The sequence below is a fragment of the Arachis stenosperma genome, chromosome 9 (assembly GCF_014773155.1).
Source record: "Arachis stenosperma cultivar V10309 chromosome 9, arast.V10309.gnm1.PFL2, whole genome shotgun sequence".
Taxonomy (NCBI): Eukaryota; Viridiplantae; Streptophyta; class Magnoliopsida; order Fabales; family Fabaceae; genus Arachis; species Arachis stenosperma.
The window spans coordinates 14,034,173-14,046,960 of NC_080385.1; the positions used below are offsets into that span (position 1 = coordinate 14,034,173).

The following is a 12,788-nucleotide window of genomic DNA, read 5'->3' on the forward strand; positions in this document are numbered from 1 at the left end:
GTTTATTTATACAATGTGTATAATAAGCTATATAAGTTACAAAATGAACATTTTCATACTATCTAGAATAACCATATGAATACTAGGAATAACAAATATCTTTTCAAAAGCGATCTAAAACTTTAATACCATGTCATGATACCACTCATCCCAAAAATTTTAGCTGATGAAAAAAGATAACACTAATGGTTATATCTCTAATCAGGCACGGACCTATGCATAATTGTGAGGGGGCATTTGCCCCCACTCTCCTTTCATATTTTTTAACATATATATATATATATATATATATATATATATATATATATAAACAATGTCTAATTATTTAAAGTTTGGGATGTCCCCATTTTAAATTTTAAATGATCTCACTACAAATAAACAAAGTCTAATTATTTAAAGTTCCAAACCCATTTTATCTTTCTATCATTTTGACTATTAGTTAATCTAATTAAATTTAGTCTTCTTCTATTCTCAAATCTCAGCCGTCATTTATTTATTCTTTTAAACTCTCTTTTTAGTTTCATATTTTCAACCTTTTTTTTCTATTTCTTATCTAGTGGTAATTTTTTCTTTATCAAAAGATAAATTTTAAATTCTCTATTTTGTTTTATATAGCTTTCTATGACTCTATTTATTTTTTAATTTCATTGTTTCTCTTTTTGATATTTTCAATTGCAAATTTTAATTCAAACCATTATAATTTAGGTATTAATCTATTTTTTTCTCTTTATGAATTTATATATTTGATTTTATTCCCAATTTAGTGATCCTTATTATTTATTTGTTTATCTTTCATTCTATTCTATTATATGTAATTATGTTGTATTTGTTTATCTTTCATTCTATTCTAATTTAAAATATATATTTTTTATTTTTAGAAATAATAATGAAAAAATATTTTAAAAGAAAGCTACCACTAGAATCTGAAATCACTCCATTAGTCTCTTCTAATAAAAAGAAATTCTTAAAATTGAAGCGAAAAAAATTAGCGGTTAATGTAATTTTTGATTTTTTTGTATTCGAATAATTAATGTGCATTTAATATTTTTAAATTTAAATTAATATATCTTTTGATAGTAATGTGTATTATTTTTGCCCCCCTAACATAAATTTTCTGGATCCGTCATGGTCTCTAATACTCCTTAAACCTCCATTGTACACATTGTACAAATATTTCATTGGTTTCTTGTACTTTCTTTAACAATAAACTCAGTTTAAAAAACTCAAATTATATTAAATACAATTCAAAACTACCTGAGTATATAAAATAGAAATGTGGAGCAGTAGCGAGTTAACCCAAAGACAGAGTCAAGAAAGAAAAAAATAAAAAGTAACACAACAAAATTCCACAAGTGGGACGAAAAAAAATAAAGAAAATATATGAACCTAACATAACAAAGGAAAAGAATAATAAACTGTAACATCATCAACCACGAGAAAGCAGTGTACGATGTATGGGCTTGCAAGGTCGAAACAACTCGTTTATATATTGGTAGCCACACACAGCACAATGATGCAACCGCTACATACAATAGCAAGCTAGTGCAGCCATCGCTTATATTTAGAATTTAAGGTTTAGGGTTTATAATTCGACAATTAACAGTCACTTGAAAGATTGAGAAAAAGATGTGACAGAGTGGTGTTGCGGCGGACTAAGGAGTGGCGCCGGAAAGCTGGAAAGCCACGACGGTTTATGAGCGATGAGGAAGGGGGAATACAAATAGATTGTGAAGTGATGTTAATTATAACTTATACGGAAGAGGAGAGCTGGCTTATAAAGTTATAATACACTAATAAGATAAGATATCTTAACCCTGTGACAAAAAATTAAAATTAAAACAAATCTAGATTAACGGATTCAAAACAAATTTTGAAAATACTGTTATGAAAGATAAAGCTAAACATTATTTAACTCAATATTTAAATCAGAATTAATATATGCATGCACAGGATCATATGCAAAAATATATAAAGTTTTTTTATTTTTTAAATGAAAATATGCATAATAATTTTTATTATAAAAATTTTATAAAATTAATTAAATTTAAAGTTAACTATTTTTCATATTAAAAATAATAAAATCAATGAGTAATAATTTTATTTGTTTCTAAAGTATAATAATTATTCATTAATAATAATATATATTTTGTGATTAAATTGAAATATTTGTGTTAAAATATTAGTTTTTTAAAATCTTTTTCTAAATAATATTAGTAGTTAAATTTCTAGACATTTAATTTTTTTTATGAATTATTAGTAAAACTTTTAAATTTTTTACTCTTTTATTAAAATTAATTTGAGCAAGTACAATCTAACTTGAGCTAGTTATTCTTAAATTACTTTTTTTATTATCATAGCAAAAGAAACAATTATGAAAAATTATTTTTGTTAAAATCTACCTAAAATTATTTTATATTTTAGTATCATATTAATTCTTAAAATCAAAGTAATATGACCATTTGTATAAAATATTTTTTAAAAATATTAAAATAAATATTATTTTCAATTCCTCATATTTGTTTAAATAACTAAACACCATTTTAGAATTTAAAATTTTTAATCGATCTCTAATTATCAAAATAATTAATCTAACCAGCTTCTATTACTAGTCACTTTTTTACAATTCAAAAAACTCTATTCATTCTCTAACTAATCTAAATAATCCTAATTCTCATGTCAAGGACTAATTTGTTGTTTTTCGCTGGCCAATGGGTTGCTGCATACACAAGACGGAATTCGAAGTCCCGACACTTGTTTAAAATGACTAGTGAGCTAACCACTAGATCAATCTAAGGTTCTATTTTTTTATTAATTGATATTTACTTAATTCCTATGGGCTGTGTCATTTTTTTATTAATTGGGCTTGACAATTATTGTCGGCATCCATGGTCCAGATGGATATTGGGCTTTCAGCCCATTTAGGGATTTACACACCTCAACGTATATTTACCAAATTACCACTGCTTCTTTTGCTTTCTTTTCTATGCGTCGTTGTGCAGAGAGAAAGCGAAACCCAAAAGAGAAGAGAAAAGCAGAGAAATGACGAGCGAGGAGGAGAACGGAGAGTTCTACCTTCGATATTACGTGGGACACAAAGGGAAGTTCGGTCACGAGTTCTTGGAGTTCGAGTTCAGGCCAGATGGCAAGCTCCGATACGCCAACAACTCCAACTACAAAAACGACACTATCATCCGCAAGGAGGTTTACCTCACCCCTGCCGTTCTCCGCGAGTGCCGTCGTATCATCTCCGACAGCGAGGTAAACGACACTAACTCACGCTCTCTTCTTCCTTTTCCTTAACTTTTAGGGTTATAATCTTCAATTTATTTATTTATTTGTTTTGTTTGAGTGAGTGAAGCGCATTTCGGTATTGCCGCCTCAGATTTTCGAAGTACAACCAAAAAATTATTTAGAATAGTAAACAAAATTGTGACAGGCTATTGTCAGATTTTGAATTTCTGAGGGTTTAGATTCTTAGAGTCAGGTTTTAAATCGATTTCTGTTGCGGTGGCCACTGGATCGATTGCTGCTGTTTTGCGCAGCGCAATCGAAGTTTAAATCCGTGGATTTTAGTAGAATTTGGGGGTTTACTTACTGTGCTTTTTTGTTTTTCAGTAAATCTCTAATCTCGTTAATAATTAAAAAACATGGGAGAGCATAGTTTCTTAGGTCCTGAAAAAAAATTTTCTATTACCATTCAGAAAATGATGGGGATAAATTAGGCTTACCGTAGAAAACCTGTAATATATGTGGTTTTTTGGGATGGGAAGATATGAACTTGTCCAATAAAGGAATGCTGATAAGATTGTTCATTTTCTGCAAAATTCGTGTCTAGCTCTTTTGGATTGTGATTGGTGAGATGCGACTTGTTCTGTAATGAGTTTGTTACTTTCAAGTTTCAAATTCTCCTTTTGATTCGGAAAGAGATTGTGTTTTTTTATTTGTTCTTTTTTATGCCTGCACTTGTTATCATCTGTGTTAGTTGTCATAATGGGTTAACTTGTTCTCGCAATGCTCTCATTCTTTTCAACTGTATGGCATCCGTGACAATGAACTGACAATGTTTAGCTTCTTCATCTGCCCTTGAATCTTAAGCAAAGATGTTGTGCTGTGCACCATTTAAATTGGAATCTTCTTGTGTTCGACATCTATGGTACAATTCGTTTAAGCATGTTGATAATGATGAGCTGAATTAAGAAAGTACTGTATATTTGTAGTGTTTGCAGTTTTGTTGATCTTATGATACAATATAGTTTTATTTTTGCCGAATTGCCAGCACTAGAAACCTTTTGAACAGTCCTGATATGGTACTTATAGGAAGATTGCATCACATGTGGAGCAGCAGCACCCAGAATATGTTCTCACTACAAGTTTACACCCATAAACTATTCATCTTTATGAAAACTTGCAAGCTTCTTTTACTATTCATGATTTTATGTAATAGTTTAAGATTGTGCCATAGGTTAGGAAAATATCCAATTGATTTCATGTGCCCTGCACTGATTAAATGTGCTAGACATGCATCATTTGTTTTCTTTGAAAAGGATTGTAAAGAAGTTTGGGCATTATTTTTTTTGCACGTTCTTCCTCTACATGCGTGCATCTAACAGACTGCTAAACTCCTTTTTTTCATTTTGAACCAAGCTGTGCTTCGATAACAATGGAAACATAGCCATGGCACGCTATGCTGCAAAAACTATCATGTAGATTTTCTAATTTGATCCTGTGGTGCCTTGTTAGTTCATAACCCGTCACTTGAGCGATGCCTATTTTGAGTATTTTAACCTATTCCTTCTCAAATGTCTTTTGAGGGTTTTTGTTTTTGCTTTGTTCTGCTTTCTGATGAGTTGGTCTTGTTCAGATCATGAAGGAAGATGATAACAACTGGCCGGAACCTGACCGTGTTGGCAGGCAGGAGCTTGAGATTGTGATGGGAAATGAGCACATTTCCTTCACAACCTCCAAGATTGGTTCTCTGGTGGATGTTCAGAGTAGTGCAGATCCAGAAGGTCTTCGCATCTTTTACTACCTCGTTCAGGTAAGCTGATTGATAGTTGCTTTTGATGGATTTATTTTGTCAGATCCTGTCTAGTTAATTTTGTATGGTGCATGTGTCCCCTTTTCACCTTTGGTTGCTGCGAATATTTATACTGAGAACTAATCCTTGCATCAGTTGTTTGTATATATTAAAGTGCAAAACTTTCCCTCCTACGGAAAAAGTGAACATTTATTCTATTTTCATTCTTACTATACTCACTTATATACACACACACCAACTTCTCTATAGAGATGCTTCTGGTAGAAATTTTTTAACTAACTTTCATCACCGCTTAAATGGTGTTTTGTATGCTTTTTACTTTGGTCAAGTGCTATATCTGGAAGTAGATGAACTAAAAGCATATCATATTATCATTATATCAATTGTATATCGCTCCTGTGCTAGATGATCCGACTTGATTTCCAGTTTCTTTGCCGTTACTATTACTGAAGAAAAGATTTTAACTCTAAGCACCTTCCTGTCTTAGCTCCTTTTTGTGTTCTCTCCTAAAAAACAATTGATTCGTCCGAACACTGGGTAGGCCGAGCTTAAGCACTTCCGAGCAAGTCGTCAACCGAGAGGAAGAGCTTTACGTCGGCCAAGGTCAAATACCGCGGCGGGAATACCTACAAAAGATACTCCGACGCTCAAGTTAGCAATAATCTCAGAAAAGAGAGAGAGAGAGTAATTAAGTAAGAGTGAAATAAGTGAATATGAAAGCTGATAGTGGAACCTGATTTTAGCCGAGACTATTAGTCCGGCTTTATAGGGATTGTTTTACCGTTTTCATGTGGATAAGTCCTACTTTATAGGTTAGTTATGATATTCTGTGTAGGTGAGTAGGTTTTGTTGAGCACGTGTCTTATTATTTCAAACGGGTGAGGCCGAGCTTATCTGCTCACGTTCCGAGCTTGTTTGATGTGACACCATCCTCAGATATTTGCGTGCCGAGTATTCCGGGCGACCGAGGATGTGGGTGACGTATCAACAATAATCCTTGATGCCCAATTAGATCTTTTTGGGCAACTCTCTGGCAAACAACTCATCTTGTGTCTTTATGATGCCAAAAAAAGTTGCAGTAGTCTATATAGCACCATCCAAACTCTTCACAATTTCATTCCTGCCCACTTTATTCTCATTGATTTTACTTTGATGTTTCTTTCTTTTATACATGTTTAACTCAGTCATATTAAAGGAACTTTTGAGAGTTTTGCCTTCTTTAATGATCTAACTTCCTTTCTGACTTTGAAATCCGTCTCCAAGCTTTGGCCAATCTCCTATTTTCCTCTCCTCTCATTCTGTTCGTGTCATTACAATTTTTAACAGAATTAGTTAACAGCTGATTTCCTATCCAGTACTTCTCTTCCATGTTCTCTGTTGTGCACCTTCTTTATTGACATTTTACTATATGTTTCAATATTGTGAATTTCTTACCTTGAAATATATACATTTATTCAACTCAATCAACTAGATGAAGAGAATGCTTGACAGCTAGTAGAAAATTCCTTTCATATTTCTTGTAAAATTAAGATATTCATAATGCATGGAACAATAAGCATTAGTTTTTGGCATATGATGCAGAGAGAAGATCATATGATCTCATGTTTGAGTTGAAGGAAAATATGTTAAGTAACCATTTGTAGGAGAAGTGTATGTAAGAATTAACAGGAGGGCGGGGAATTGGGCTCCATATTTGGACTGCTGTAACTAATAATGTAGCCACTATTTGAAGGAAGTTAGTTATTTTTGGGCAGGAAAGGTGGTAACAAGGGGAGGTTATGGAATAAAAGATCTGAAGCAAGGTGGATCCTTGTTTTGTTGCTTGAGAAAACTTGTAGAAACTTGAGGAGCTCTAACTCTCCCACAGGAGCGTTCACATTTGCCATAGATCCTAGAGCATTACACAGATTTTTCATGCAATTTTTCTCTTTTACTATAGGTAAATAAAGGAAATCAATAATCAAATAGACTGAGGATTTTGTTCTTCTACTGTCATGTAGGCCAAATTGAGCTAAATGTTGAGTTAAGGTCAAATGTAGATTTAGTTGGAAGTTACTAAGAATTATTCTGACCCTGGTGATTATATTAGAGAAGTTCGCTTGAGTGAGAAGTAGAGTAACAATTGTTATCTTTTGTTAACGAATTAGTGTTTTTTATTGACTCGTTGTGCAATGTTTATTTCATGTCATTGGTTGAAGCATGCTTTGGGCTATTTTGTGCAATAGGTTTGTGTCTATTTAAAAGTCACACGTAGTGTTATCATTGACGTTTTTGTAGACTTTTACATTAGGAATTTTCATGAATGAGAGCTCAATGAGTAAAATTACATCTTATATATGGTGTTGAATTAGGACTCCAGACTAGTTTTGAATATGATTAGTACTTAATCAAAGCTAAATCCGAATGAGTACCTAACTTCTAAACATGACAGATAGCATGATAATGGATCGAAAAAATTAGTCAACTTGCATAAAAACTCTAGATCATAAATTAATTTACATAATCATTCATTAGTGTGTTCTCCTTGGTATGCTATTATTTAGTTTTACTTGCGTTTATTCTGATCATATTTTCATGCATTTGCAGGATTTGAAGTGCTTTGTGTTCTCTCTTATTTCCCTTCACTTCAAGATTAAACCTATATAAGATGTTTCCAATGTTATCTGTTCAACCTCTTGGGGTAGTTGTACTTGTGTAACAACAACCAATTACAGCTTAACATGTGACAGTTATTGGAACTTTCTGATTTGAGTGGATGTACCAAAAAGTTGAGTGGATTGCTTTTTCGTGCATGAGTTGTTGTTCTTTTTATTTACCTTGGTATAATATAACGTTGGGAATTGTTTTCTTTTTTCTTTTCTAACTTAGTTTTTGATAAAAAAAAAAAAATATATAAGGGGAAAAAAATGTTAAAAGTGATCCTCCTACGAAAAATAAGTAACAAAAGATCAATGAAGTTGAGGCATAATCTTCAATTTTTTAATGTCTAAGAGAAGTCTTTTAAAACTATTATGACTTTTACTCTAGATAGTTATCACATGTCTTATTATATTTTATAAAATCTGTTTTTAAGTGGAAAAAAATTTATAATTAGGCTCTAACAAAATACTCTAGAAGTGGTGTGTACTGCCTAACGTTTCAAATTTTACTTTCTTTTCTCTTACCATTTTGTTGCTTCCAAAACTAAAATTCATAAAAAAAACACTATAACTTATGTTTGGATGTATATTTATGACTTTGCTTATCTACCGAAAAAACAAAATTAGCGACGAAGTTAAAACTTTTACATGGAATTGTTATTTAAACTAAAAATAATCCTACAATCAACTGTTACAATAAAATATGGAAAAGGGTCCAAATAGAAAATATTACAATGAGGGTAATTTGGACTTAACCTACTTTTTTTATTGTAGAAGTTAGTTGGAGAGTTATCTTTAGTTGTTTACGTTAATGCTTTAAAAAGGATTTTCTTTTTCCTTCTCTCGTTTTGGTTTATAAATTAAGAATTACGTAACGCTACATTGACGGTGTGAATGATCATCCAAAAAAATGGATGTGATTGCATGACTATGTAAATTAAACTCTAAATTAAACTCTAAATTAAACTCATGACTATGTAAAATACTCATGACTATGTTTTACATGCATCAAAATTAAATTCTAAATTAATTGTTTGTGAGGTTGTATATGTTCTCGTCATTGTAAGATTTGTGATGAAATTACACATTTGATACATAGTTACATACCATACACTCATATAATTGACGGATAAGTAATACTTTATGTAAACCAAGTTGAATCCATTGAATAATTTTTCAGCATAAGGAAATAATTCCAGCTACATCATGTTACATAGAAAAATGAAAGTCGTTGAAGGAAATTGGAACATATGTGTAGTTATTACTTTTAATGAACTACTACTGGAATCAACCAAATGGTAAAGTTCATGTTTCATTCCATTGGGAAGCTTCCAATGAAACTCGGGCTCAAAACTCTCTGGCTTCTGCATTACTATTTACTAGTCCAATATGATAATAACAATCTCTTTGTATTTAATCTTTTATTGGCTAAATTTTAATTGTCGTCCATTGCAACAACTTGCGAAACTACACAACCACCAACTAGACAAACACCATGAGAACCTTTTGAACTGAATTTGTAGGGTGCGCCAGGCCCATGCAGTAGTGTAAGGCTTGGGCGACGCTTGACAGGCCCAGTAGCAAGCTACTGTAATGGCCCATCACCCTCAAAAAATAAATTTAATATCGTGTGGGCCAATGACCCACATATCAGATATTAAACTGATAAGAACAGATACTACACTTGATCTTAGCCAAAAGGCCGAGAAAGGTATGCTTTATAACATCAATAATTCTTTCTTTTATGCTAACGCCTTACCCCTTTGCTGTTCGGTTTCACCGATGTGGGACATAAGGTGAGGATGTAATAAATAATAATATAAAGAAAAAGAAAACACTACCCACAAGAACAACGTAGCTCCCTGACATACAGCAATGTTGTGTTAATCGTGTTTTGTCCACTATTTCTTCCTAATTAACATTCTCTTAGTTCCCTTATGATAGAGATCCACAGATGCAGGAACTAGATTAAGTAATATCCTATGAGTCTTTTTATGCAATTCTTCAGGCTCAGCCTTGGTTCTACACTTCTACTCATCATTTCAAGTTTTCAAATTTCAACAGATTTTTGTCCTGCTAAGTAAAGTGCCTAAGTGCACTGCTTCCTTCCTTAATAGCTGATATATTTCTCAATGGCGTATGGTATAGCATCAAGGACATGTATATGACTAGTGAAGTAACAATATTTTTTACAATACTAACATTTCAACACTTTAAACGACAAAATTTAGTAAGTGAGAAATTTTAATATGTGATGGTGCCTTTATTTATATACAAATATTGGTACTTTTGATTTAATGGTAGGCCTTTTAATTTTAAAACAAAATAATTGTAGTTAATGAGACACATGACAATTTTTTAGAGCAATAATACTAGATAAACAAAAAAAAAGTCAGAATTTGTTTTATTTGTATTCATTAATTGTTACTTGAATTAATAAATCTATAACAATATATAATGGGAAAACCCATTTTTGGTATCCAATTTTTCTTTCCATTTTTATCCTTTTTAGTAACCTACCTCCAGTTACAGCATTCTGCTATTCCATTTCCATCCACGTTCACCTCATTATAACTTCTCCACGTTAATTTCTCTCACATCACGTTACTGCATCAGTTACAAAATTCTACTACTTAATTCTCCACTACTGCATCAGTTAATTCCTCTCACATCAATTACTCCGTCAATTGTATTATTCCCAATTTTTTCTCTTAATCTCCCTCACTTCACTGGTTACTCAATATCTCTCTGTAATAGAAAAAATTTCTTTCATTTTTCCTCTGTCTTCTCCTGCATTCTTCTCACTTCGCCTAAATATAATGTAAAATCTTCTGTAATTTATTTTTTGTCATTAAATAAAAGTGTATAATTGTTTTTATATGTTTCTTTGATTAATTATAGTTGACAACATACCAATGGAAGATTCACGTGGGAGTGGTCGACGAACTTGGCAAGACTATGCCAGATAACGAAGACAAAATATGAGTGAAGAACAGAGGCAGCAACACCTTGCCAGAAGGCGTGCCAGTTACCGAGAGAGTATTAGACGAGAAAAACAAATCGATACATCAAGTGGACCAACTAACATGGCAACACCATTACAAGATATCACAAATATACCTCCTCAACAATACTCTATATCAGGTACTCTAAATTATACTTCTCAGTAACAAATTTATATTGTTAGTTTATTATTTAATATGAATTATTTTTTACGAGATATCTATGTTACTGGACTCTTAGTACGTACCAATTATGTATAATCTATTTCTTGAGTGTACCCTTAAATTATCAAATTACATTATTTTCATCTTAATAATGAATTTTTTACATATACAGATACTCACAATAACACCGGAGCTGGTTCAAGTAATATACCAAACGATCCAAATATGGGTAGGAATCTTATATTTATATTTATTTAATTAATAATAATTTATTTTTTCTTAAATTTTGATTCAATAACTCTTTTATTATTGGCCTAAATAATATTATTATATTATCTTAAATGTAATTTACATCATTATAACTGTATTATTATAAGAAAAACATATATATATTCACTGTTTAATAATATATTTGTTATTAAATTTTCTTATTCTGTAAAAAAAAACTTAATAGATAATTCTGGTATATTTTTTTAACTTTTTTTCTACAATTTAGTTCGTCATTTAATTTGAATTATTTCTACAGTATCTCTATGTTACCGTACTCTACCGAATGTACTTTTAAATTCTCAGCCTACATTATTTTCATCTTAAGAATAAATTTTTTAAATATTTAGATACTCATAATAAAAGCGAAACTGATTCAAGTAATAAATCGAATGTTAATAAATATGGATAGGACTCCTGTATATTTATTTAATTAATAGTAATTTATTTTTTCATAAATTTTGATTCAATAGATCTTCCATTATTGTCCTAAAATTTTCTCGCGCCGTATCATTATAAAAAAATTAAATTATATATATGTTTAATATTATAATTGTAGCTTAAATTTTTTCACGGTATAACAAAAAAAATTAGTTGATAATTTCAATATTTTTTTAATACTTTTCCTTCTAAAAAATAAATATATCAGAAGTGATTATTTTTTCACTACATAAATTTAAATTGATAAATTTACTATTTCAATATTATAAGTTATAGATGCTACCAGTTTAATATAATTTTTATATTCACGAATTATTTATCTCTAAAGAAAAATTATACACTGTAAAATATAATCATTTAAAATATATTATTGTCGTTCCCAAACAGTCCAATTATGGAAAGGAATCCTATATATTTATACATATATCTATTTAATTAATAATTATTTATTTTTTCTTAAATTTTGATTCCATAAATCTTTTATTATTGGCCTAAATAATATTATTATAGATATTATTATATTGTCTTAATGTACTTTATATAATTATAATCTCAATTATTAAATAGTTTAATAATTTTTTAATATAATATTATACTGCCAAACAATTTTTATAATTGTATTATTATAAAAATATATATATGTTCAATGTTTAATAATATATTTATTATTAAAATTTAGTAGATAATTCTGGTATTTTTTAAATTTTAATTCTACAATTTAATTTGCCATTTAATTTGAATTATTTCTACAATATCTCTATGTTAATGTACTCTTAGTACTATTTATTTATAATTTATCTATCGAATGTACTCTTAAATTGTCAACATACATTATTTTCATGTTAATAATAAATTTTTTAAATATTTAGATACTCATAATAAAAACAAAACTGATTCAAGTAATAGACTAAATGGTAATAAATATGGATAGAACTCCTGTATATTTATTTAATTAATAGTAATTTCTTTTTTCATAAATTTTGATTCAATAAACCTTCCATTATTGACCTATATAATATTATTATAAGAATAAATAAAATGTTCTCGCATCGCATCATTATAAAAAAATTATATTAGAAGATATATGTGTTTAATAATATAATTGTAACCTAAATTTTTTCACTATATAACAAAAATAATTAAATTTTCGATATTTTTTATACTTTTCTTATCAAAATAGATATATCAGAAGTATTAATTTCTTCACTACATAAATTTAAATTGATAAATTTACTA

The 12,788-nt window shown here is 29.9% G+C and overlaps 1 protein-coding gene and 1 non-coding gene across 2 annotated transcripts; one reads left to right on the forward strand and one right to left on the reverse strand.

Annotated features, from left to right (window-relative positions):
* The first annotated feature begins 2,979 nt into the window (after nucleotides 1-2,979).
* LOC130947721 (protein mago nashi homolog) lies at nucleotides 2,980-7,824 on the forward strand. Its single transcript, XM_057876424.1, has 3 exons — nucleotides 2,980-3,258; nucleotides 4,862-5,038; nucleotides 7,625-7,824. The coding sequence occupies exons 1-3, from the start codon at nucleotides 3,040-3,042 to the stop codon at nucleotides 7,682-7,684; spliced, it is 456 nt and encodes a 151-aa protein (XP_057732407.1). The 5' UTR covers nucleotides 2,980-3,039; the 3' UTR covers nucleotides 7,685-7,824.
* A 1,372-nt stretch (nucleotides 7,825-9,196) lies between these two features.
* LOC130953687 (U2 spliceosomal RNA) lies at nucleotides 9,197-9,392 on the reverse strand. Its single transcript, XR_009075848.1, has one exon. It is a non-coding gene; the product is annotated as a U2 spliceosomal RNA (small nuclear RNA).
* Nucleotides 9,393-12,788: the final 3,396 nt, after the last annotated feature.

What these genes read in the sequence shown, in the direction of transcription:
- LOC130947721 (XM_057876424.1), top strand. Translation starts at nt 3,040, where the DNA reads ATGACGAGCGAGGAGGAGAACGGAGAGTTCTACCTTCGATATTACGTG. An exon ending in GTATCATCTCCGACAGCGAG is followed by an intron (nt 3,259 to 4,861) that starts GTAAACGACACT and finishes GGTCTTGTTCAG; the next exon opens with ATCATGAAGGAAGATGATAA. An exon ending in TCTTTTACTACCTCGTTCAG is followed by an intron (nt 5,039 to 7,624) that starts GTAAGCTGATTG and finishes ATGCATTTGCAG; the next exon opens with GATTTGAAGTGCTTTGTGTT.